The following is a 22,010-nucleotide window of genomic DNA, read 5'->3' as shown; positions in this document are numbered from 1 at the left end:
TAGTAAAGCTAAATGCAAATCGGTGAAGTATTCCTTTAAAAAAAACCCAGTTATTCAGACCAAGTCATGCCTTACACATGCTACTCGCACACATACTGTAGCATCAACATAATTCACTCTCATGAATGCTCTTCACACACAGTGTTTTACACATATGGGCGGTGACTGAGACTGTGAGAAGTAAACGAGCTGAGAGACAGTCTGACATCACACAGTCTGAAGGGTCACTGAGGCGTCTCAGATACGGTACTCTCATCTATCTTATTAGCTGTTATATTGTGGTGTAAAAAATCGTACATGTTTTGTTCTGCTCTATCTATCTCTGTCTGATAAAAAAGTTAATGCGTCACTGAGGCACTCTGTCCTAAAAGCAAGTCTGCTCAGGGGACCTGCGAGTGTAACAAGGTTTTGTCCTTGAGCTGCACCATCCCCCTCATCCTCCTCCATCTGTTTTGGCCCCTTCTCTCATGAAACTCACATATTCTTTTCGGCAAATGTTCGCGTCTCACTGTCTTGATTTGTAGCGTATATACAGTCGAACATGTCCACACATATGATACACAAAAACACAGAGAAACAGATCAGGCTTTGTCTGTCGTACCTGAGGTTAATTAGTAGCAACGGTAGTGAGTGGACTGAATGGCCCCCATTGTCACGCTGACTGGCATTCGCCCCTTGGGTTGATTAGCGTGGATCAGAGGAGCCAAACAACTATCACTGATGCCGATTTCCTAGGTTTTCAAAGCCGCATCTAGATTTAAAATTACAGAGGTTTTTCTGTCGGTGCATGGGCACATCTGATGTCAGGGATGATGAGAGATTTCTGCGATCATCAGGAAAAACTTTTACATAATCAGAACAGGCCGGCGTGCAGCTGTTCCAGCTGGATCAAGCTCAGTTTCTATAAAGTCAGAGGAAAGCGTTTGATCACAGATGGACTCAGACTTAATTTAAAACATAGCGATTTGTCGGACTGTGATTTATTTTCCAAAGAAGTCTATACATCTTAACCTGATGTGCTGCTCCTTTCAAGCGCACATAAAGAGTTGGTTTACTAATATTATAAAAAAAAATAAATAAATATTGCTCTCTTCGAATTAAGATACTTTTATTTTCATTTTGAGGTTTTAGTTTCCTTAAATCATGTCACAGATACAGTTCCTATGAAGACACAAGTGACAACAGAGGATTATCTAACCTCTCTCTGGGAGGAGATATTATTAAAGTTGACTTATTTAAAAGTTATTTTTACATAACAAGGTTTCCAATGTGTAATTGTAATGAAGTTACAGCACAAAGACACCACACTACAAGCAAGTAAAAAAAAAGATGAGTGCTGAACTAGTCCTCAATTTCTTAGGCCAACACAATTAGAAGCAAACAAACAAACAATGACGGGACAAAAATGGAAAAAGTGAAAGACTAAATGGGACATGATTCTTCTGTAATATGTTTACTGGACAGGGATTTACGAGAACCTGAGTTCTCAATTAACCTACAATGCAGGAATTACGTCATTTTTAGGAATTCTGAGTAATGGTTTCCTACATGGAGCAAGAGCTTTAATTTCATGCAGGCATGTCACAAGTCAGGCCAAAGAACATGAGGAATCCAGGGGAAGTGCCTCAGACACTTGTTTTCCATGGTCCAACCAGGTCCCTTACAGATAAAATCATAGCATTACAATTATTACAGTGCTCTTACTAATAAGATTAATCAGTTTGTTTTAAAGCTGTTCCTCCTAAACCTGGAGTCACTGGCTCACTTTGACACGTCTAATTTCAAGTAATTCGTATGTAAACAACCTCAGAAGTCACATATAATTAGAACAGACTCAGTGCATGTATGAAGCCTTTTCTCTTTTTCTTTTTTTCTCTGGCTTTGATGTTTATGTAACATTACATGGAAGCGGAGGGGGGGAAAATGTTGGACCCGATACTTTTCCAGCTGCCTTATTAACATCATCTTCAGCATGTTTAGCTGTGCCGGCTGTGAAGCGGGGCCAGGTCAGACGAGTCGAGTTCAGGACCGAGAGCAGATTCGATGAGCAGGGTGAAGAGAGTCACCAGAGGGATTCTATGACAAAGGGGTTTGCGTGCGATGAAGGATCAGTGTCTCCAGTAACATATGAGGACCAGCTGAAACAATCATCATATTACCTTAAATGGCATGTCTCCGTATGGTGGGTAAGCATTCTGAGGGTTTCAGTGCGAGGCAGAGCATCGGCACACATGTGTACATGTGTTTATGTGTGGAACCAAGAGTGCAGTTATAGTGAGCATGCAGGACCAGATTGGTTGTGTGTGTGTGTGTGTGTGTGTGTCCACTGGCTAAATAAAACCTCCTGACAACTAAATAGACGTTTGACGTTCATTGACAGTGGTTTCAGAAAAAAACAAAGATGTCTCTGCCAGAAAATCAGCCATGTTACCACAGAGTAATCAGTACCAAACCATGATTTGGCTGTTTTTGTTTTCTGGTTGAGAATAATCGGGAGGATTTTTATTGAAGTGGGCTATTTTGTCATCCGTTGAGAAAGCTGCTTTCTGTCCCGTTCCACAAAGATGGCACGGTAGTGGTGGTGGTGTTTTTTTGGTGGTGGGAGTCCTAATGCTTCCCAAATACCCAAACAAAAGGGCCTGTCTGTGAAGCAGAGAGCGTTTGAATCCATCTGCATTGAGCTGAACAGGCCTTCTGGCAAGGGAATACTTCAGGGGAAGAGCAGCAGTCTACTTTATGACTGTGCTGACGTCAATGGCATAATTCAAATACTTGCAGAGAGCATGGTTCCAGCTTTCTGAACCTGCTCTCTCTCTCTCTCTCTCTCTCTCTCTCTGTGGCAAGCTGAAGCTAAAACCTGGCATGGAACGGGACTCCATGAGAGCAAAATAATCAAACAACAACTGGAGTGGAGTTATGTAAGGCTTACATAGCAGAAAAAAAACCACATGGTGCTCATATGCTAGCCGTTCAGCCCTCACAGAGCCGACTGACGGATTGACACATCTTTGGAAATTTGCTGGACGTTTACTTACAGATGGTGAATTATTATTTTAATATAGGCCTTTGAAACTTGAACTTAGTCAATGAGAAATAAGTTCCCTTTGCAAGAAGTGTTTCAGTATTTATAGTTTGGACTGTGTGATTGAAAAGGGAAGAAGAAAACCAAAAATTATATGTGTTAAGCCACTTTCTGTGAAGAGTCATTCTCATTTATTAAAAAAGGGAAGTGACACTGATTTTGTGCAGACATGTGTGTGTCTGTGCGTGCGTGCGTGTGTGTGTGCGTGCGTGCGTGCGTGTGGTGGTGAACAAACAGCAAAGCTTAAATTACCTTAATTACCAAATACACGTAACAAGTAAGAAAAACAACACGCAAGACACTTTTGTACAGTGAATATTTTCAAGTCCAGACCCACATGTGGATGATTTTGTCTCGTGATTTACAATGAACCATTAGTCAGGATGACATAACAAGATGTCCAGACTCCACACAGGAGAGCAACATGGAGGTGCATTTTAAATGTAAAACGCATACTTATACATTTTTGTAAGGCAGCTAACAAAACAACCACATATAAACAACTGCAACAACCACACGACGAGCGCTCGGACATAACAGTGAATTAGGAAGACTCCAGTTCTGTTCCGACATGTGGTGCAATTCATTTTCTTACATTGGAGAAATAAACTTAGGCAGGAAGTGGAATTTAATCAACAACTGTTGTAGGATCTGCTTTGTATAACAGTCTGCACAAAAACCTGCACTGACATTTGTAGTCATTTCGTTTCTAGTCGGCCTTGAGCTCGGTCCAAACAGTCGTCACTGAGAGGACACAGAGATACTGCTGGAAGGTTTGTTTGCGAGCTGGAAAATGCAATTTCAAGAGAAACAGGATGAAAAAAAAAATGTTTGCTGTATTATCATATTCAAAAATTATACATCCATTATCTTGACCACTTTGAAGTCTGGAGGGGATGTGTAGCCACTCCCATTTGACATTTGACCAGAGGTTACACCCTAAACAGCTGCTTATCACAGGGCCACCAATGCATGGACAAACAAGCATTCACACATGTGGTCAATTTAGAGTCTGCAATGAACCTAACCCCAATCTGCATGTCTTTGGACACATGTAAAACATGTAAAGTCCACATATGAAGGCCATGTTTGAACCAAGATCCTTCATGCTGTCATTCACCAATGATATTTTCACATGATTCACTCAGAGTCTAGAACTTCTGTCTGCATCGTCATCAACTCATGAGCAACTAATGACCACAAGTAACATATCCTGTGACTTCATCATGACTTAACCAACAACTACATCCGTCCTTTGTGTACATCCTCACAGATGTAGAAAAAACATATACATACTGTATCCCGTCATGCACATGCAAGCAGGTCTTTTCCAAAAACTCAGCTGATATCCTCTGGCAGGGAGCCACAAGTGTCTGTGCCAGCTGATGCAGAGAGCTGTGAGTAGGGTAAATACTTGGCACCGCGACGTGTTTATGACACTGGACATGAGTGAAGGCAGAGCCATGCCTGACATTTCTCGCCCCACTTTAACACTTGGATTACTTTCAATTAAATGATGAACTCACCACTACCATTATAGCAGCTCGTGATGGACATTTATAATCAAATATTTTCCAGTGCTTGAGACACTGGGAGTTTTTTTTTTGTGTGAGCTCACTTTCATAGAAATAAATTCCTTATTGCTGTTCACACACCGGTGGCTGTGCCTGGATACTCTGAAAGTAACTCTTGGGTAGAAACCTCAAACCCCCTTTAACCCCCGTGCTGGACGCCTGACTGACACTTAAGAGTTCAAGAGGGCAGCGGGATGGAGAAACGTGACCAGACTGGACAACCAGTTTACACAACCTGGATACACACATATAGTTTGATTTTACGTCCATGTTTTTCTAGTTGTGTCGGTTATTAACATGCTGCCCAGCTTAGTAATTAGTAATGTCGGCAAACACAGCAGGTTAACTGTAAGTGTACTGGATGTGTTCCACGTCTACTGTGTCAGGCTTGTGTGTGTGTGTGTGCTGTATCCCTGCTGCTTTTTGGCTCACCTGTCTCCCCACAATAGCAATATGTTCATGATTATCACCGTGTGTCCACTGAGTGGGACGGTTCGGTCCGCGTTTTTTTAGCATTTCCTTTGGGAATAATACCAAAATAACCAGCCACAAAGTGTCACTCCCTTGCGACTGCTGTTTGTTCAACGCAGGCCGCAGTCTATTCTATATGATCCCTAATATTCTGCTGGTGCCTGTGTGTGTGTGTTTGTTTGTGTACAAGATTTTTGGCTCCTCAAACCTCTAGTGTGTCATCAACCTTTTTGTGTAACAGCTTGTCACTAACTACATGTTTACTCTGTTAACTTAATCTTGATGAGTTCCTGCTACTAACGTTCCCCTGGAAATCCAAATCCAAACCACATTTTGTTTCAGAAACTGAGTCATTTCTTAGTTTGCATTAGTACAACTATTGTTAAACCCAGCATTACGCTTACAGAACATCAAACAAGGGTCAAAAGAGAGCAGAAAAAGGTAGGCTTCTGTCACTTATGCCTCCTTGACATACAATAGTTAACAGATGTTCCAAACAAAGACCTTAGATCAACATAAGACTCTTTCACACCCTCAGACACTAGTGACACATCTGCGATCGGCTCACTGGCAACAAATGTTTGTTTGTTCTCATTTAGTCCAACTATGAAAATAAAAGCAAGTGAAGCAAAACAGAAAAGTGCTAATAAGAGCAAGAGGGAGCTTCAAAGGACAAAGAGGGTTTAGCAACGGCACTGACACACAAGCGTGTCTTTCCAACATAATAATGTGGTAATGGGCTGAACTCTTATGCAACAAATTTCCAGCATACAAATAAGCAAACACATCCCTCCCCCACTCAAGTGTTTCTCAGAAAAGACACAACATTTCTGGAAAGAGGCAAAGAACAGAGGAGTTTTTAAGTTTTGCATTTTATTGGAAATCAAGGCTCTGAACTGACAGAATTAAGGAAATAGACACAGATTACTACTACTGGGATGATTAGATGAGCAGTGTGTTGACAAAAATAGATTTGGGGGAACAGTAAATCATTTATGTGCCTCTTGTTGCAGTTGTATTTTTTTTTTTCCTGTCTGGAACGACACTGTGTTTTCTTTTCAACAAACAGACAGAGCTCTGTCAAGATGCTGCGCACATTCTTTGAATGTGGATGGGCCTCCCATTTCCCTCTAATTCTCTCCAACCTCTACCACCCATCCTGACATTTTATTAACTTTTAACTGATTATAGTGAAAAAATAGTCGATAATAAATTGATATTGAGCAATTTTGCTAAGACTGTAAACCCACACGCTAAAATGTTTATCACTAAAATTGGTGTCATTGTGGTATTGATTGATGCTAAAGTGGTGCTGTAGATACAGTACATTACAACCTGCTTATTGAAAATCACATTGTAGGGTTTGAGGGAGTTGACAATCATTGTTCTACTGTTTCCAACCATGTTTTTTTACAAAAGTGTCAGTGCATTTATTTGGTTTTAAGTCATTTCATCTGACAGAACATGTATGGGGGAGACTTTGGTAGAACTAGACATTTCATGTGATCTTTTGTCTCCTGAATATTCGCCTTCATGATTATTTTTCATGTCTATGTTATAATATAGAAGGAATCATGGAAGACAAACCAAACAGAGACAGTTGAATGTAATTAAAAGAATATTGGATCAAGGAGTAACTGAGCAGTGACCGCAAACCTCCTGAGCTCACTTGATCTTTCTGTGTCCAAAAAAAAAACCCCTCGCTGATTTTTCCCAACAACCCGGTCTCCACAACAAACAAAAACACGTCTCTCTTATCTCCACTGACAAGGTGGGGATGTGAGTAAGAGGGCTGAAATTACAGTCACCATACACTGTGACACGTTTGCAGACAAACGCTGACTGTGGCCTGTGTGACACAGAAGCCCCGGGGTAGAAAATGTTATTCATGACGTCAGCTTGTCTCCAAGAGTCCGATAATATAAACAACGGCCAGATCTGAGCCGAGAGGGAACGCGGGCGGTTTAGAGGAGGGCCGCGATATTCCTCGTCTCCTCTCTGAGAGCAAACATATAGCTGTCCACATCTGTCACACACACACACACACACACACACACACACACACACGGAGAGATGACAGGTCTCACTTACATACAGTACATAAACAAGTAGACTTCACCTGATGACGCAAGGTGCTGTTTAGGCAAAAAAAATAGAGAGGATTTTGTAAACCAACACACACTTGTGGACGTGAGCATTTGTCAAAGTCGCCCGGCTTGGATACACATGACGTTTTCAAAGTGTCAAATCAGTGTTACTGGCAGCAAGTGCTCAATGTAGAGTCGATGTAAAATAGAGAGGACAGTTTGTGGTCTAATACTGAGAGAGGTCTGCAGACTAGTAAGGAGACATCTCAGCTTCTTTTAGTGCATTCAAAGAACATCACAAAACAAGCAATCAATGAGCTCAGTGTTCAAACACTTTGTCACCTGCATTTTACATAACGGCACCTGAACTTTACTGGGTCTATACAGACCTTTATCCATCAAATACTCAAGACAGAAAGCTTAAAAACGATAAAGATATCCTATATATCTACTTAACATCATAAGGTTTGAGAGTTTACGATTATTCTACAGTGAATACCAAGCTGTTCCACCACAACCAAGCAAGCACCAACCAGTCTTTTAATTCAGTTTGTCCTGTATCTTTAAATAAAGCTGGGAGTCAAATAGCATCTGGTTCTCTGTTTACATGGAGACGAGGATGATGCTTCCACACGGGTACATTAAGTCCACTCGGGGTGTTTGAGCACAGCTTAAAAAACAAAATAAAAAACAAAAACAAAGAAATAAAGACAGGCAAAAAGCAAGCTAAGTAATAAACCCTCACAGAGGAACATTTTTAGGACATATTCCACCATGCCACAGCTCCGGCCAAAAATGAGGAGTTAACAAAAAAGAGGAATAAAATGAAAGTGGTCTGACTATCGTGACAAACAAGTGAAATCATCAAATCAGCTTCCAGGACTATTGAAAGCAGATTTATGGAAAATGCCACAACATAAATACAGTATTCATTACCATAGTGTGATGGAAATCTTGGTTTATTAAAAAAATAAATCAAGCACTGTTTGGGAATGAACCACATTCCAGTTTGGCACAGCAGCCCCCGGCCTTTATCTCAGGGTCAAGAGGAGGGAGCGTTTCTTTGAGGAACTCATGGAAAACAAGCTTCAGTTTTATCATAGTTGATCACTGTTACTGTACCAGTTTAAAAGAAATGGCATTGGCACGTATAATATATATACAAATATTTTTACTACAACAAAAACCAGGCTTTTAGACAAAATAATATGCTAATCTTTTTTAGCATCATTTGCAATCGACGCCGCGTTTATTTATTCTGTTCAAACATGGACAATAGGAGAGAGGGAGTTTCTGCACCGACAATAAAAACAATTCTTAACTTGTAACTCTTAGTGAGCCATTATTGAATTCTCGACGCGTGTTTGTCTCTCATGCATCAAACAAATGTGGCCATTCACTATTCACACTCTTTTCAGCCCAATTTGCTGATGTCCAATTAGTCCTGCACTTTGCAGCATTGTGCCAACGTGTGTAGAGGAGTTATCCGAGGACACGGCTGTGAGTGGACCATTGTCCTGATTCAAACCTCTAATCAGTGAAAAGCAAAAAAAACACAAATTGTCCTTTTGACTGTGACTGCACATTATGACGAGGGTGTGAGAAAGACAGACGAGGACTCAATGCAAAGCTGGAGAGGAGGAGAATGCAGGAGGCCGCGTCAAGCACCTCGGAAACAACTACAGTCTTCTTAATGAGTCTTGACACTGTGCCTCTCCTGAACGAGACAGATTGCTGCCCATGCAGAAACAGGCAAATACTGACACCTGCTATTTAGTACAGTGAAGAAGCCGTATGCCAGACATGGAGAAACATTTTGTGTTTAAAGAGATGTTCTTTCGCATCAAAGACCAAAAAAATGTCCAGATTACGCCAGAAAATACACAGAACATGCTGAAGTCCAGGGAAACACAACAGACTTATTCTACTCAAACTGCAAACAAAAGAAATGTGTTACTGTGCCGGTTTGTAACTTTAATTGGGGAGAAAAAAACAAACAAAACAAAAGCAATGTTTGATCAGCCTAACAGCCATTTTAAAATACACAGACAGACTGTACACAGAAACACAAGACAAAAAACAGAGCAGGGGAACAGTGCACCTCCCTTTAGATACATACTGTATACAGTACAATTAATGAAAACAATACACACAAAATTATTATTTTTTTTTTTTTTCAGGGAGTGAAAGACTGCACGTAAAGGTTTCTTCTCCCTCCACTTCATTGTTTATTGATAAAAAAGAGCAACGTGTCACCCATAAGCCCTGCTCTATACATCACTCACTGTGGACCAGGACATGATTCTGTACACTCTGTACTCTACAGTATGTACTGATGTACAGACAATGAGTCACATTAAAAAAACAAAGCAACTAAGTATACCAACAGTGTTTCCACTGCTCCACCGCTCTAATGTCTAATGTTAGCCAAATTACTTTCAATATTGGAGCAATTCTCGACCACACCTACAGTACTACACTGAGACATGATCACCTACAGGTATCAAGAGCCTCAGTGGGTTTTCTAATTATTAATACGGACACTATGATCAAAGATGTAATCTCGTCTGTACAAACTACAAATGCATTAAAAAAAAGAAAGAATAAAACAGTATCGAAATCTAAAGAAAACAAATAACTGTTGAAGAATCCACAGAACCAAAAAAATACATGACACTTTTTAGTTTTTTTCTAAACTAAAACACAACATGCAATATAGGAGGCGTACAGTAAGCAGCTACATCATCTTAACAGCTCATAGTGAGCATAGTGAAAGCAGATTTATGGAAAATGCCACAACAGAAATACAGTATTCATTAACATAGTGTGATGGAAATCTTGAGTTCTTAAAAGAATTAATCAAGCACTGTTTGGGAATGAACCACATTCCAGTTCCAGGGAGCGTTTCTTCGAGGAACTCACGCAAAACGAGCTTCAGTTTAACAGCTCATAGTGACGGTGTCAAGTTTCACCACATATTACAACCTTATATGTATGAGTATAATAGTAATAATAACTATACTAAACACTGTTCATGGTATTGTGTCTCAACAGGTTATATTAAGTGTTACATTATTAAAGTAGACACAAAAAAACACAAGAGCAGATCCCCGGATCTGACGCTCTCAAACTCAACACATGCAACCAACAAACAGCCAGTCAAACAAAATCATGCAAGCGTTGTATTAGTATTAGTGACAGTGTTTTCATGCTGAGGTCTGTGACGCAGGTCAGACCCCGTCTGCTCTTTGTCTCCCTGTTACGTCAGAGGAACTCATTTGTTCCTGCAAAAAACCATGGATGAGCCGCTGTAGGAAAACAAAACAAAACAAGGCCTGTGGGGATTTTTTAACACCTGGACCAGTGTGTGTTTTTCTGCATGTGTGTGGCAGTGGTGGTGGTGGGCTCTCTGTTGTCCCACAGCCCTGTTTCCCCATAAGTGTCACAATCCTGCCCAGCATGCACTTCCCTCCATGGTCAGAAAGGTGTCACACACACACACACACACACACACAAACTCATTCAGATAATATTCATACTTGTGTATTCACATGTTCTACCTATCTATCTATGTTCTAATCTATAAAATGAAGACATCCTGGGATGTCAGGCTTTTAGAGAAGCCTCTCATATAAACATGGTCCCTCAAGTATAACCCAGAACAACAACATCGGAGACACAAGTGAGCACATTAACGTTAACAGAGCTACAAGTGGAAATGATTTAAATCTGTGCCACTCCTTTTAATTTAACTCTCAAACATCCATTCATGCTGGAACCTTCTTGAAGCAGCCCATCACATCCAGAAGTCAACGGAGAATTCTAAATACAGTACTTAAACACATCTGTATCAGACAGAGAGTAAATTAAAACTCACTGGAGGGTTTTTTTGTTGTGTGACATTGGATTCTAATTAACACAGACTTACTGATTATAAATCCCCACATCAAAACACAAAACCCTCACCATTACAGTAGTCACACAAAACAAAGTGTGAATATACGTTAAATTGCCTCGCAGCATAATGATTCTGGGTTTGATGTTACATGAGTATACTATAGTGCAATATAATACAGTATACATGTGAAATGCATAAATCCTCCATTGAAACTATACAATGTAACCATAACTCTACTTTAAAAAACAGCACAACATTGTGTAGTAATAATATAATGCGTGAATCGTCTCCGCATGCGATTGCAAAGGTAAATATTTGATTATGCAAAGGAACAATTTGACTATGGGGCTGTTGCTTTTTAAAGGCTTACAGAACAATCATGGGCAACACTGCACATTACAGTACATTAACAACATGGCCATTTACTATTATCAAGCTATTACCTGGATATTACTTTGCAAATAACATGGTATTCATGTAATATTACTTTAATATCAAGCTGGAAAATGCAGCAGAAATAAGACAGTATTACAAATTGACTTTATTTTTCTTTCTTTCTACTACTATTACAATTGTTAATGTACTGTACTATCACATAAAAAATGTGTTAACGGCCTATATTTTACATTTTTTAGTGTTTTATTATATATTATGGTTCACCATTGTTAAAGTGTGTATTCATTAGTTCTTAAACTTAAATGTTGCCTCAGATGTTCATAAATAACTTAACTTGAGGCTGTAGAGTTGATTTAAACATAGTATTTTTGGGGTCTGCACAGTAACCGGACTGCTTTGCTCGTCTGGTGGCAGCCCCATGTGAGGGCATTAAGGTATAGCCCTGTGCGGGAAGCAGTAAAGAGGGCAGGTAACACAAGACGCCCAGCGACAGAAATACTGGGACCTATTAGCTACTGACACACGGGGAAACAAGGCCAAGAACACGTGTTTCTGGAAACATGGACACCTGACGGAGAAAGAGGAGAAGTGGAGAAGCCGGAGTTAAGTGGACTTGTAAAGACCAGACTGAGCTTCGACCACATTAGAGCGAGAGTTACCAGGAAAGGGAGGGGAGCCGTTGTCATGGCAACAGCTTATGTTGGCATTTTGCGGACGTGTGAGCCGAGAGGCAGACTGACAGATACTGTATCTGTGACATTTAGACACATGCATAGCCCAGTCACACCATCCCATATTTAGCTAATGCCACACATCAAGAGTACAGAGCTGGCGCTGGTCCAGCATTACCTCACCGGCCCAAGACGGTTTGTACCGGCAGAGACAGAGCGAGAGCGGACGAGGTCCCGCTGTCCTGGCCAACAATGACACCAAGTGACCCAAAGAATGCAGTCGTAAAATAATCCATCAGATTCTGTCAGACTGACTGACTAAATGATGTGGTGTTTGTACAGGGTTTAAATGAACGGCATCACTGCAAAAACCCCCTGTGTCACAAACCTCTCAACATCAGTGTGTATATCAGTATATCAGTGGGAATATACGGTTAGATGGAAACACTGGTTGCCCCGACAGATCTCCGTCTCTATTTGGAGACGAGGCTACGTCAGTGAGAAGCAGCAGACAGGTGCACCGCTGTGGAAGAGTTATTGCTACTCAAGCCTCAGACTTTAGTTGGGCAGGAGGAGGGGGCGTGTGTGTCACATTACAACCTATTATGAGATCTTGGTATGTGGTGGGGGGAATTAACAAATACATATACAGTATAGTTTCTGTACAGCTGTATACTGTAGCTTAAGATTTAATTTACAGAGGTTTGGGGGGGGGAGTCAAAATTGAACTGAAAAATATGTAGAAAATTATGCAGAAATGTTTTCATCTCTGCAAAAGCAGCCTGATAAAATGCCCTCTTTCCTGTTTTTCCCCCGTGTCTGTATCTTCTCTCGAACCTTCTAGTTTACAGTATTCTTCCTCCCCTCCCGAGGACATCCCTTATCTCTGCTGCCCTCTCACCTCATCCTTCCTCATCTCCTCATATCATCCCTCCTACTGCTCTGCCTCTCCTGTCCTTCTCTCTGCGACCTCCTCAGTGCATTCCTGTACACACTGGACCAAGTACTTGTTCCAGGGAGTGAAGGGAAGTCTAGCACATTTTAAAATGAAATAAATACCATTCATGTAGGGATTGATGAGGTATTCATGATTCATTGCCTTCTACTCTCCTCTACAAGTTCCTGCAGGTAGACAGAGGAGTCCAGCAGACACAAATCGCCTACATCTTTCTGTGACTCTATTCAATATACTTGTTCTTAACTGCAGCCCAGTGTAAAAACTGGGGATGCAACACTGTTTAAGATTCTTAAAAATTGAGCTTAATATGATAAGGTATACATCTTTTCACATTTTAAAGTCTAACGTGCAACATTCAGGTGGCATTTGGCAGAAAATTAAGATAAAACCCAAATAAATAAATGAAAAGTCAAAAATCACCCCCCAATTTTATGAATTATTTCAGACACAAAAACATGAGCATTAACCCACCGTAACAAATGACAAAAAACTGGATTTTTGATTTACAGGAAAACACAGACTCCTCTGGCAGTGCCTCTGTTTTCATCTTAGAATCTGGACGAGTTGAGAGGCTTCCGTCAGAAGAGCTCTGGGTACAAACAGGAATATAAAAGGTTGCCAGTAAACGGAGGAGCCAGACCATCAAGTGGGTTTTTTTAAGCAATTAAAAGGACCTTAAAATCAATTCTAAAATGAACTGGGACCCAGTGTTCCCAGAAGAACCAAAGCCTGGTTACTGGCCGCAGCTCGCCATGACAACAGGGGCGACAGTCGCTCGGTGGAAGAGCGAGTCGTCTTTCAACTGGATGGTTGTGGGTTAGAGTCCCAGCTCCACTTGTCTACATGCCCATGTGAGAAAATGTATTAAAGTGTGAGCGGCCGGGTGTATATGGGTGAATGGCAAAAAAGTGTAGTGTGAAGCAGCTCTGAGCGGTCATCGAGACATAAAAACAGACCATTAACCATTTACAACACCACCAGCGAGCTCTGAATTCAAAAAAGACGCCATACAGACAGAAGCGACGGTGACATGGTCCTGTGGTCTTGGAGAAGACTTTATATGGAGTCATTTCCCAAAGCAACTCAGGGAGGATGTGACATGTACGCTGTGTCAAACACTGTGTGACACTTCCCACATCTACTGCACTCTTCGTGGACAATCGCTGGACCAGTAGATTAACTTTATGTCTTTGTGATCTTTTTAGGGTATATGTTGTTTTTAGTCATCAAGTTGTCAATTGAACAAGTACACAAAAAATATCTGCGTCACCGACAAGTATTGAAAGTTACCGACACTTCGGAGGAAAGTCTGAAGAAAGGGGCTTGGACTTTTGAATTCAAAATGTAGCCTGCTTGAACCCTACCTTTCATGTAGCTCCGTGCAGTGTAGAACATATTGACACGTGTCGTGTTGCTGGCCATAACTGCCTAGCGGCTGCTTCTAGGCCTCACACTGTCGGCGGAGGTGCAGCTAAAAAGCACTCATTGTTTGGTGTTGACCAAACAGCAGTTTCTTATCTGGAAAATGTCACAGAGGAGGAGGAGGGAGGAGGGAGGAGGGAGGAGGAGGATGGGCTGTCCACCTTGTGCAAAAACACACACACAATGGAAAGGCACAATGGGATTTAAAAAAGCCAACTCTTTGACACCTTTCCACACTGCCCCACAGCCAAGCGTGCGCACACACACACACACACGCACACACACACACACACACACACGTGTATGTGAAGAAGGTCGGGGAGTTCAAGAGCCCTTTGCCTCACATATATCCAGTATGACAGCGTTTCATCACAGAGGTCGACCTGACCAGGAAGTAAGGTCGTACGTCTGTGAGGTTCTCACAGCTCCACGCTTCACAAATGGCACTGAATATTTCCTGGCAAAACAGCTGCTCTGGGTCGGCGGCTCACTATTATGTGGACATTTTCAGCACATGTGCGCGCAGACCTCGCTCACCTGTTTGTGACTGTGACGACGACGCATCTGTGGGAACAATGAGCCCGGCCTTTTAGAGTTCTCATTGTTGCTCTGTGATCGGTGATCGGGTCTATAACATGCATGCAGCGCTGCCACGTGTGTGTCGGACAACTGTTTTTCTGGGGAGAATGAATCACTTTTAAATAGTCTGTAGATTCATGCTCTGTCCCACCACTGCATTTGTGTGTTGTGGTTCTCCTCCCAAGCACAAGAATAAGAATACAATATAGATTTGACAACATTACAGTGTGTGCTTTGAGCACACACACTGCTCTATATACATTTACATTAACCACCCAGTGTACTACGTTATGGGTGGGACCGGAGACACGGATGATGTTACATAACACAATGTAAACACAGGCCCACACTGCACTTCACCCCACCTATTTCTCTATTCCTGATTTTGATGACTATGTGTGAAAATGTTGTGAGGTTCAAACAACCAAAAACTGCATAACGTCCGTGATTAATAAAAATAAATAAAAATGAACATGCAGTTGGTGGATGGTGTACAATGTTTCTGGGTTTTTTTTTTTTAAAGTTCAAACTAAATGCTTGCAGACGTATGTCATAAGAACTAAAATCCCATCCAAGCTTTTGTGCGTTCTGGTTATTTGTGGGAATCTGCTGTTGCTTAAACCTTGATGTTATAAAAAGTTTGTCATTGCCGTTCTCATGCAATACATGCTTTTCCAATTTTAAACTCTGGTTTAAATTGGACGTCACTGTCAGACACTGACACATAACAAAGTTTTGCTATGTTGCTTCAGCCAAACTGATCCTTCAGCTCTCGTCAGGCACCTGGTTGTTCAGTGGTGAAGCGAAAAGCACAAGAGGAGAACTTAAAGATTAGTCCGAAGGGCTGTGAAGCAATCTTAATATTGGGGAAAAAGATTTCTTTGCATAAATGGTTTTCACAATATATAGTTTTGGATTATTAATTCTTTGTTTCTCGTTCTTCTTTGGTTTGAGAGAAAGAGGTTCACCTGTGCGACTGCTGAGTAAATTGGTATTTACGTATTATATCAGTGTGTCAGCATGTGCATATTTGTGCAGTGAGTGGGGCACAGACAATAGGCCTTTGTCTCTCTATATCCTATTTTTCTCAGTCACACACACACACAGACCTCAGCTACACACTTCCGTCAAGTTACAACAGTTTAGAGACAGCAAAACAGGAACAGTTTGATCTTCTCTTCCTGCCTCACACTTCCTGGCTCCTCCTCCAGCTCTGATAGATGGAGAGACGCTAATGGTTTCATTCAAAGGAAAAGAAGGGGGAATGAAAAGAAAACGTCAATAAAGTGAATAAGAGCGTGAGACACAGGCAGCTGTGGCTGGTACCAAGTGTGTGTGTGAGTGGCAAGTGAGGATGTGGTCGGAGATCATGGGAAGAGTTGGACTGCAAGAGCTGTGACAGGTGCCAACTACCAGACCACAAAGGTTTTATACAAATCAGTCACAAGTCAAATATTCATAATCACACATACAGCCAACTTTAAAATAAAACATCCTATAGCATTCAATTTCAGATTTTGGTGGTTATCAGGTTATATATATATATATATATATATATATATATATATATATCTCTCTCTATATATATATATATATATATATATATATATACATATGTGTGTATGTATGTAATGTGGGGCACTTGGTGAAGGTTTGCACATTCAAAAGGGCTATTTTAGTTTTTATTATCACCAAATCTCCCAAAAAAGACCACGAGGAAGACCAAAGCTAATAATGTATCCCCGTAACTAGGAACAATGTCATAAATCATGTGTTTTTGTGATCTTTATAGGTCTATGCATGTGGTTCTCAAAGTGCCATGTATATGTATATATCTATACATATATGTATATATATATATAGAGATATATATATATCTCTATATATATACATATATATGTATATACACACACACACATATATATGTTCAGATGTTGGGATGTTTTCATGTGAGAAGAAAGATACCATTTGTACGAATGGTGCAGCAGATCTTGATTACATGGATTTAAATCCATAAACCTTCGGATTATTGCTGCATGCAAACATGCTGCATTGGCAGGAGCTCACGTCCAAACACAGCTGTGACTGAAGTTGATTTTGCGAAGTGAAAGACGTTGTAACCGCGTGTGTTTGGACACTTTTATAAGGAGACGTGTGATGGTTCTTTTGCAGCAGGTGTTTGAGCTTCATATCGTGACGTAGTTAATGAGAAAAATAACAACGTCACAGGCATTTTGCTTGTTTGTTTATTTATTTTTGGGTATTGTTTCTTAAAAAAACAATACCCAATAATAAATATGTCCGTAAGCTGGTGTTAGTTTGGAGTTGACCCTTCAAAAAGTGAAAAACCATGCTGTAGTGTACACACATTACAAATAAGATGGGGCAACATGTCCATAAATATATGCACTTATTTGATAAAATATCAAATAACAGGGACAAAATCTTTTCTTTTGTCAAAACAACAGTCCAGAAAACAGACTATTTTACAAGTTTAATATGAATGGAATGCTTTAATTTAATTTTCATTTTAATTATGTTCTTTAAAATGTATATATATATATACATTAAAAACAAGAATATTTATTGAATCATTTCAGTTAAAATCAGAAATGTTAGTGTCTAGATTACACTAATCTAGATTACACTAATCATTTTATGAGATTGATATGTATGAGTCAATTAACACTATTCATTTTAACAATACTAAGAGGAATGAAAGTTATCAGTGACTAAAACAACAAGTAATTCTGATAAGCAAAGAGACACACTACACTAAATAAAAATGAAAATGAAAAACCTTATTTCATATCAGTAGTTAGTCAGGGTTCTGACGTATATTACACATAATATGGAGAAAACCGTATTTGCCCTCATACTGAAACATCTAGTTGCACCTTATGGAGTAGGTTTTACGAGACACACATGCAATTATTTCCTAAACTCGAACACACACACGCGCACACACACACACACAAACACCTGACGAGCTGCGGTTCTGAAGAAGGAAGTGAAAACTCAGTCCATCTGCTTTGACAGGAAGTCAACAGAAGCCACATACAGGCATGCTGACGTCAATCAGAGCCACAGGAACACCTCCCTACAGCGCGTGCACACACACACACACACACACACACACACACACACGCACACACACACACACAGTGACACACACACACACACTTGCATTACTCACAATGATGTGTATCAGAAATGATAAACACTAAGTCAGTCGTCCAGAATTGCAAAACAGTACAAAGGGAAAATAAATGAAATATATCACACACTGAAATACTACATTACATAGTCAGCTGTTGTGTGATGATTGTATTCACACACACACACACACAAATAATACAATACAATTGTAAAGTTGACTTCTTTTAAAATCGTTTCCTTAATAGGTTAATTAGGTCAAAACAGTCACAGAGGATTATCTGTAAAGAGCACGGTGGAGAGTATAAAAATTGCGTGGGTGTTATTTTTGCAGTATTTAGTTTGAAAACATTTGACTACATGTGAAACGTGTTGGTTAATATATGGCAACATGTTCACTCTTCTAAGAGTCTTTGTTGTTCATTTCTGTCGTCTCTTCCCCGAACATGCCACTGTTTTCTGTGTGCGGTCTAGAGAATGTGGGAACATCTGCCCACAGATGTGCAGTCAAAGATATGAATACACAGAATACATGTTCAGCTAAATGTTTTCGCAATGTTTTATTACCCAAAACAGTGGGAAAGTGATGTTTTCAGTAAAAACACAAAACTATTTTTGTTTCTACTTGTTGCTTTTTCATGCTTGGCTGTTACAGTGATGAATTCAAACATCAATAAGAAAAACAAAACTTAAAAAGTCCCTTTTTAAGTCACAAACGCGGGTCTTCTTGCTGCACAGGCAATAGTGCTAACCACTACATCAACCGTGTAGCCCGCTACACTAAGTGGAGATTGTCAATTTGAATATAGCACACACAATAGATTAGCAACACGCACCCCTCGGAGCCCCACCACGCTCTGTCCACGCTCACGCTCTGCACACAAGTGCCCCGATATCATTCATATACAGCCATTACTCCCGAATGTAGCCAAAACGCGACAAACCGAAATGTGCAAATAACCTCCACAGTTTTCGCCACATGTCGCCTTTTCCAATAGATCAGCAGTAGAAACAACCGATGAGCTGGTGTGTATTTTATTATTTTTTCGTCTTAGCAGCCAAATTAACCGGGTGTAGTTTACACGCCGACTGCTAGATGGCGGCCAAGTGCTTCCAACACGATCCTTGGTAATTGTGGAATATGCATGAACCAGCATGAGTGGGATACATACGCCACCTTGGCTGCATTCAAACAGGAAGTGGATTGAGGCTAATTCAATTCCAAAAAGTGAATAAATGTGCTAGAGCAAATTCCTTTACTCTCTTTATTCAACTGAGTTCTATATGATTCTGCATCAGAATTGCTCAGAACTGTTTCTTCAGCACGTCCATAAGTATGCATCAAAACACACAGTATGTCCAGAAATGCATAGCAGAGACTGAAATTAGTATTAAAGTGAATGTAAAACAATATCTAACTGTAATATGACTGAAAGACTTACTTCATTGGACCATATGCAGTCTATTGTGTGCGTATGACTGTGTGTGACTGTGTGTGTGTGGGGACGTGTGCACGCCTTAGATGAGATTGTGTCTGAATCAGCAGTTGAGTTGTGAGTGAATGAGGTTCGGTTGTGTTTGAACGAGGCTAATGAGCTTGATGTCATAACAGTCTGGGCTGCAACCATAGAGGTGAAGAGAGACGGTGGGAAAAAAAAAGTGAACGCCGTCACGTACACAAGTTCATGACGACTAAACATGGGAGAGGAGTACAGTGGGGAGGCCCGGGAATAGCGACAACAAGGATACATATCATGTTTACACCAAAAACAGTTTTATAGATGTTAGACATGTACACAGGACATCCCAAGACAGACTCTTACCTGGGAGACAAACTCTGGTGATAGGAGGTTGAGTTGTTGCTGCGGGAGATCTTCTGAAATAAGGAGAAAAGAGAAAACGGTTGTAAAATGAACAATATCCTATAGAAATAGTATGAAATGTTTTCCACACAAACTATTCTCTATAATAGATCATCAATGTATTAGTCACCAGGTTCTTTCTAGTACAAGTACATTTGTCGTACTGTTAATGCTCCCCAGCCTCCACTCACATTGACATGAATGTTTCTTTTAACTCAGAAGTCAATAAATGTTGTGTATCTACAGCTTTGTTGAAGGCACATGACTTCAGGGCACAGTCTGCTCCAGGACAAAGTCCTGCTGGCAAAATGATTTGTACAACAGAGTGTAGGAGTCATCCTCCCGTCAGACGTGGTTTGCTTCTGTTGTTTTACAACATTGAATTAATCAAGTATTTAATGTGGATTTCATCATCCTGAAACTTCCAGAAAAGGTTATTTTCTTTGATTAATTATAAGAGATAATCTTTTTTTTCTCCCTCTCCAGGTCCCCACAGCAAATCACCTGCAATAATACACATATTTAATTTGATTGTGTTACGCCGGATGCTCTTCCTGATAAAACCCTTCCATTGCACTGGATGTGCCGCCCCGTGGATGGGTTCAATTTACAATGTCCAGTTAACCCAATCAAGGGTTACACTGGGTCCCGGTGGGCCGTTGACCCAATGTGGGCCAGTCCGGTCCTCTATGTTGTTTTTTTTCTCTCTCTCATGAATAAGGTGAGGAGTGGAGCTGGCTGTCTGCGGACGAGGAAGTAGGGCAATATATACATGTGCACCTACACGTATATGAGGATGCATATCTACTCAAACCTGTAATTCATGTCTTAGACTTTTTCACACAGCTATAGATATATATATTTTTTTCAATTCTCTATTCACGGTTTCATAATGACTGAGTCACCGTTAAAACAAATGAGTTTCAGCTCCAATGCTGCTACTGTCTCTAATATGTTTCTATTTAGATTATTTGTCAGGATATTTTGTTATTATTTTCCGAGTCTGGTTTTAACTAATGCTGGGCTTACACCAAAAGATTTTCACAGTCACAGACTAAAAACTGAAAGGGTAGCACGATGGGTAGTTCTTCCCATTAGTCTCGTCCCACTCCTTGTCATGATATAACTTCTGTTGTGATTGGACACTATAATGAATAAAGACTGATTGATTGATTGCTATAGCTGTCAATTTTAGTCCTTGAGTTCATAGTTACGTGCTTTATTTGTTAACTGCTATCAAGGAACATGATTCTCCTTTGTAGTATGCATGAGAGGAGATCCTGCGAGATGTGTGGACTTCTATGTAGTGTCTGCTGATAATGTAGTGGGCTGGTCTGGACAGAAAATGCCAGGGCTGAATTTTTGTCCCAGTCCACTCTTGGGTACCCCAACCCTTAACCTGTCGGGATTCTAACCAGCAACCATCCGGTTACAAGCAGAGTTGCCTTTCCACTTGGCCAGGGGCTCCTCAAATATTATGAGATATTGAAATATGAAAATATTTCAAATCTATAAAATATTACAGACCTTGTAGCATCTTTAAGAAATGATGCACACATACACACACAAGGTATTTATGGTCTCTATTCTGTTGTAGTGCTCTTGACCGCCCTGGTGTGACAGAAAACACCTTACACTGATAGACATACAAGGAAGTTCTCATGTAGAGATTTTTTACTGAAGAAGTTGTTGACAGTTTTGAGGAGGAAGTGTGTGTGTGTGGCTTCAGCTGTTGCAGCGCCTCAGTCAATTTAAAGGCCAGCACCGCTATCTTGTGGTCAAATATAGTACTGCAGTCAGACTGTTCAAAAGCACTGAGTCAGGGTGACGTCAATTTGGGGCTCCCTCATGAGC

At 40.5% G+C, this 22,010-nt stretch overlaps 1 protein-coding gene across 4 annotated transcripts in view; it reads right to left on the bottom strand.

Moving 5' to 3' along the window:
* The window catches only part of pde4ba (phosphodiesterase 4B, cAMP-specific a), a 137,300-nt gene that overhangs the window by 24,179 nt on the left and 91,111 nt on the right, over window positions 1-22,010 (bottom strand). For all 4 annotated transcript variants that reach the window (XM_044043536.1, XM_044043539.1, XM_044043540.1 and 1 more), the window contains one exon: window positions 20,118-20,170. In XM_044043536.1, coding sequence (XP_043899471.1) covers window positions 20,118-20,170 — 53 coding nt within the window. The remainder of the gene's footprint in view (window positions 1-20,117; window positions 20,171-22,010) is intronic.

Source organism: Solea senegalensis, linkage group LG14 (genome assembly GCF_019176455.1).
Source record: "Solea senegalensis isolate Sse05_10M linkage group LG14, IFAPA_SoseM_1, whole genome shotgun sequence".
Lineage (NCBI taxonomy): Eukaryota > Metazoa > Chordata > Actinopteri > Pleuronectiformes > Soleidae > Solea > Solea senegalensis.
The sequence above is the reverse complement of the archived record's forward strand: the minus strand, read 5'-3'. Positions and strand labels throughout refer to the sequence as shown.